Genomic DNA, 5,297 nt, shown 5'->3' with positions numbered 1-5,297 from the left:
ATCTAGTCTTCTATGTGTACTTATCTTTGTTCAGCTTTGTTCTACTTGTTTTTAGCTGCATCTTTATTTCTGTGTATTATTGACAGCAACTTAAAACGGGAGTCAAATTCTTTGTATGTGTACAAACTGGCCAATACAGCTGATTCTATAATTTTCGATGCACTATTGTATTTCAAAATAAAGTTAAGAAAACATAACCTCACCAAACAACCAAACAAAAACTACTGAACAGTCACCAAACTAGACAGTCCATTGGAAGCATGGCCGGATTAATCTATTTAGGGGTCCCAGGGCAAGAAGAAGTCACAATCACTTTCTACTACCACCACCATCTCCTCTTTGTACACTGTGTTTGCATACTAACACTTAAAGTAAAATGAAATAAACCAATTTGAATTCATAGGGTTAAAAATTGTTTTTGATACAGGACCCCTCTATGAGTCTTAATTGCACTGCACACTCATGCTAAACCCACACAGATGACTGAAACTGGAGTTTTTCATGTCACAGTAGTAGAAACACAGGTGTAAATATTCAAATTAATGATGGGTGTCACACTGTCATGACTAACTGGGACACTTGAACATAACAGAGCCATCGTTAATGTTATATGTAACACTTGTGCTTTGCCTGTTAAGACAAGTCAAAATGTCTGCTGAAAAAAAAAAGTCAATTACTCTTGTTCTCAGGACTGTGTGAGTGTGAACAGACTGTAACTGATTGACATTTCGTGGACTCTCCTGATAGCTTTGAAGCCTCTGTTACACCTTTATCATTCTGATTAGTACACATTCCTCACATAATTTCCCGGATATCATAGCTGTGGATGAGCATTTAGGCAACAGAAATGATTATGCATAGAGTAGTCAGTTAAATTTCATTTTCTCATTCTAATTACTCATGAACATATTTGTAGTCATCCAAATATCCACAAACCATACACACATTGTGCCTGGAGCAGTTGCATACTTTGTTTATTAAGTAATGAGCCTTGATCGGGAGCTTGTTTTTAGAGTGAAGAAAAATAAATGGACATAATAAAATTGAAGATGCTTCTCTCTGAGGCAATTTGTGTGAGACAGAGTTAAAAGGGTGAAATATTTGCTGCTAAATTCACAAACAAATTTAGTTTACGGACACACTCATTTGGCATTGACAAGCCTTTATTCATTATCCAGTTTCACGTCATACCTGTGTGGGGGTGCAGGCATCTCCCAAAACTCCCCTGTCTAACCTGTGCGCATGTACAACTGATGAGAACAAGGTCATAACTTACTCAATAACAATGGATAAAACTATAACAACATTTGGCAAAAACAGACATATCAACATAAATACCTGTAAGCAAAATAATTTTCAAAATAAAATCAACTGTCTCTGTATGTTTTGTACATTAAGGTACATTGGAGCCTGGAGCTGGTAAACTGAAGACAGAAGAGGTGCTGTTGAAGGTCGTTAGAATAATGCAATATGCATTATTTCACTTCAGTCTAAAACCATCTGTCAAGTGCTCATGTGTACTTTTAATTCATTATTAACTAGTATAAAGCAGTAGGAGTTTTTTAAATCTTCATGCAGGTTAAATTAAGTTTTCATCCATATTGGATCACAAAGTTGTGCATAATTCAGAATGCTGTCAAACCGAGAACACACACTTTTAATAAATAAAAACCAAAAGTTTGAAGGACTGTCGAACCAATATAATGCTGCGTATAAACAGCAGAAATGTCCTAAATATCTGTAGATATGTTAGAAGTATAGAATAATGTGATGCACTGCTTCTAAAGCCCACAATTTGTGAACCGGTTCCCCATTAACGCTTCCAGTGTAGCATCAGAAGCACCTCAGAAATCACATTAGACAAAATCACTGCAACACAAATGCAAGATATGCACTTCTTAAAGATCTGTGCTTGTTGTATAGAGAGATACTGTGTTGAATATTTATGTGACTGAAGAAGATGTAAAGGAGAGACAATGGGAGGGAGACAAGAAAAGTGCTGTGACTTCAACAGATGTCCTTTTGCAGTGCAGTTTAGGTCCAGAGAAATATCTTAACAGGCAAAGACATTTGTTTTTACAAACATGATCGAAGTCTAATTAAAGCTACACTAGGCAACCTCACGTGTAGGCAGCTCCAAATGGCAGCAAGATATACAGTAAGTTTCTTAAAAATCTATTTGCAAGACATCTTTTCACATTTTGTAATCTCCACACAGCACAGTCCCCTGCTTGCTTGCTGCTCTTACCATTAGTCTGAATTTATTAAGAAAAATGACAACACTCGACAAATAAAATGAGATCTGTGGGATCTACATGCAGCTTCACTTTGTGTTTTAGGCTGGAAATTAGTGAATGCTTCAAAAACATTTTGCCTACTCACAGAGGAATATGCTGTATCAGGTTTTGACAGATCAATTCTTTGTTGGATTTGGTCTTCGCTTGGCATCTGTTGATAATGATAAAAATATAAATGGCCTTTTTCTTAAGCTGACAAACTGATAAAAATAAAAAAAAAGCAGCAAAGACAGATATGTGTCCCACATCATCTTTCTAAAGGCTGAGACAGTTGCAAAAGTTATTTCTAGGGACACAAGTTAAAAGGACTCAGTTGTACACTTCCTAATGCTACAACTGGTACAACAGCCAACAGTGTTGTCTGCATACTGGCTACTATGTTACACAGAAAGCCAAATCTTTACTCTTTCTGGCTGTGAAGTAACCGTGAAAAGTGTGTGGTTCTAGTATTACTGGAGGAGTTGGGGAACCGCTATAAAACAATCTACAGTAGCACTGGCACTTGGACATTACTTTTCTTAACAGTGGCACAAAACAAAGGGCTGTTGCTCCAGTTTGTGTTGGTATTTTTGTTTGTGTGGTGACATCAGTCTTTTTGTTCCCTCCAGATTGAGGAGTCCACTTAGGTCTCAACCTTGCCGTATGTGCCCTCTGGAGGGCGATATTGTTTGGGGAAGGCCTTGAGCTGGAGAGAGTTAAAGGCATATTTACGACATCCCACATTCTTCATGGTGTTCTCTCTCCTGCAGCCCTCACTGTGGAGAAACAAAAGCCATGCATTATTTATTTTGGCAAATATGTTACCTGTCTTATGAGCATTTGGTGTAGGGGTAATAACGTGAGATTTATGACTTTCATCATCAGCTGACCTGCGCATGCAGTCTAAGGCCTGGTAGAAGACCTGTGGGGCGAGGGCGTGCTCCTGCTGCAGGATCTGACACTGCTCCAGAGTCAGAGACATGGCTGTGCGGTCCTTGGCACTCTTACAGCTGGTGAAACGCACTCCATTCAGCCGGCGACATGCCTTTTAGAGTTTGGAGAAAGAGATTAGGGGAAAAAGACAGAGATTTTAAAGTTGGGGGCTGCATAGAAAAGACACGATAGGCAAGTCTACCTCGGCTGCTTGCCACAGTATCTCCACGTTCTTGCTTTTCTTGGCATTCACATTCTGGCTCAGCAGTTTAAGCAGCTCGGGCAAACTGGTGGTACTGCGGGAGCGGGGCAGGCCTGAGGAGAGAACCGGGTAGGAACGATGAGCTGAGTTAAATATGGGAACAAGAAGATACACATTTACCCTTCTGATAACAGTATTTTGTATCTGTATGCATGTAAACTCACAGTCTTCTGGCAGGACTTCTTTAAATTGGTCATAGTATGAGCTGAGGCGAGTCACGCTCTCTGTGTTGATCACCTCCTGCAGTGTCGTGTCTCCAAACCTGAATAAGATATTAGAGTCTAAATCTTTCATGACTACCACTGCAATGTCCTGCTGTAATAATGCAATTTAAAAATGAGCACATGTGCTTTTAATATATTACATTCACAACCCAGTTTAACTAGGTTTCAGTATCTTGCTCAGAGGCAACTCAACATTGGTTTGCATGGAGGTTCCAACGAGCAGCAACCTTTCTCACTCCATCTATTCAATCCTGATTCAAACAACTTCATTCAACTTATTTCCTCCATTTTCTAATGTTCTAAGGAGCATCAGGTGGATAAAGAGGAGACACATCATCATTTAACTACAGTACACTATATATATCACTGTAATATGACTTTTTTGTGAGGAAGAAAAATTTTCAAAACAGTATCTAATATTAAAAAAAAAAATATATATAAAAAATATATATATATTTTTATAGAAGAACCCATTCAAAATCTCAGAAACAACTCCAAAAAACAAAAGCTATGAATTGAACCTTGAATAATTGAACTATGCCAAATTTGTTCAACCCAACGATTAAAGTTATTTCTAGAAAACTGCCTTTCCCCGTTTTTATTTGGTAAAAGCACTTTGTTGTATTTGATTACAATTTGAAATATTTCATTTGAAAACTACCACAAAATGTACCACAATGTCTTAAAAATGGACCTACATGACGTTTTCCTCTGGGGTGCCCTTTCTCCTATCCATTACTTTCTGTCCTCCAGCCCTTAACCTTTCCTGCCCTCAAATTTCAGTGACTCACTTCTCAGCCAGCGTCTGCTGTTCGTTGATTCCCACATTGAACAGGACGGGCTGCACGCGCAGCAGCATGCCGTTCTGGATCTCTCGTGGCAGCGTGTCAAACATCACCCCAGGCATTGGTACCCTGACGTTAAAGCCGTTCCTGTTCCCTGTGATCACTGGCAGCATGTCTGGGGTGAAACCCGAAGTTGCTTGGGTAACTTTAAAGGTGACATTTCTCAGGTCCATCACCCCGACGCTCATATCCTCCAACATGGCCAGCTCCTCACCTTTAAGAAACAAGAAGGTTTATAGTGATAATAATTCACAAAACCTAAATTATATCCTCTAGCAAAGTAACAGAAAGAACACCCCAACCAGGGATGTTGGTTTTGGTCCTACATGTTTGCTTGTTTGTCTTTGAATTGACAGGATATTAAATTTCGAGCAGCACACCACAAAGCTTGTTCAATCATGTTTTTATCAACTTAAAAATATAACAAAAATTCGATCTATGTTAACTTTTAAGGACACCGAGACCATTTTACACACCTTCATCTCATCACGCCTGGATTATTGCAACAGCCTTTTCACCTGTTTAACCCAAAAATCTATTGATCGACTCCAGACTGTCCAGAACTCAGCTGCCAGGCTTTTAACCAGAACAAAGAAATATGACCACATTACTCCTATTTTAGCTTCATTACACTGGCTCCCAGTATGTTTTAGAATTGACTTTAAAATTCTATTGATCACTTTTAAAGCTCTTCATGGCCTCTCGCCTTGTTATATTTCTGAACTTTTAGTCCCATACGCACCAGCACGTACCTTGA

The 5,297-nt window shown here is 38.9% G+C and overlaps 1 protein-coding gene across 4 annotated transcripts in view; it reads right to left on the bottom strand.

The window, feature by feature from the left end:
- Positions 1 to 1,145: 1,145 nt before the first annotated feature.
- Positions 1,146 to 5,297, bottom strand: part of inpp4aa (inositol polyphosphate-4-phosphatase type I Aa) — a 17,754-nt gene continuing 13,602 nt past the window's right edge. For all 4 annotated transcript variants that reach the window (XM_046054924.1, XM_046054923.1, XM_046054922.1 and 1 more), the window contains 5 exons: positions 4,487 to 4,754; positions 3,636 to 3,733; positions 3,412 to 3,524; positions 3,167 to 3,321; positions 1,146 to 3,052 (listed from right to left, as the gene is read on the bottom strand). In XM_046054924.1, coding sequence (XP_045910880.1) covers positions 2,920 to 3,052; positions 3,167 to 3,321; positions 3,412 to 3,524; positions 3,636 to 3,733; positions 4,487 to 4,754 — 767 coding nt within the window. In that variant the 3' untranslated portion in view covers positions 1,146 to 2,919. The remainder of the gene's footprint in view (positions 3,053 to 3,166; positions 3,322 to 3,411; positions 3,525 to 3,635; positions 3,734 to 4,486; positions 4,755 to 5,297) is intronic.

This window comes from Micropterus dolomieu, linkage group LG07, assembly GCF_021292245.1.
Source record: "Micropterus dolomieu isolate WLL.071019.BEF.003 ecotype Adirondacks linkage group LG07, ASM2129224v1, whole genome shotgun sequence".
In the NCBI taxonomy this organism is placed as follows: Eukaryota; Metazoa; Chordata; class Actinopteri; order Centrarchiformes; family Centrarchidae; genus Micropterus; species Micropterus dolomieu.
The sequence above is the reverse complement of the archived record's forward strand: the minus strand, read 5'-3'. Positions and strand labels throughout refer to the sequence as shown.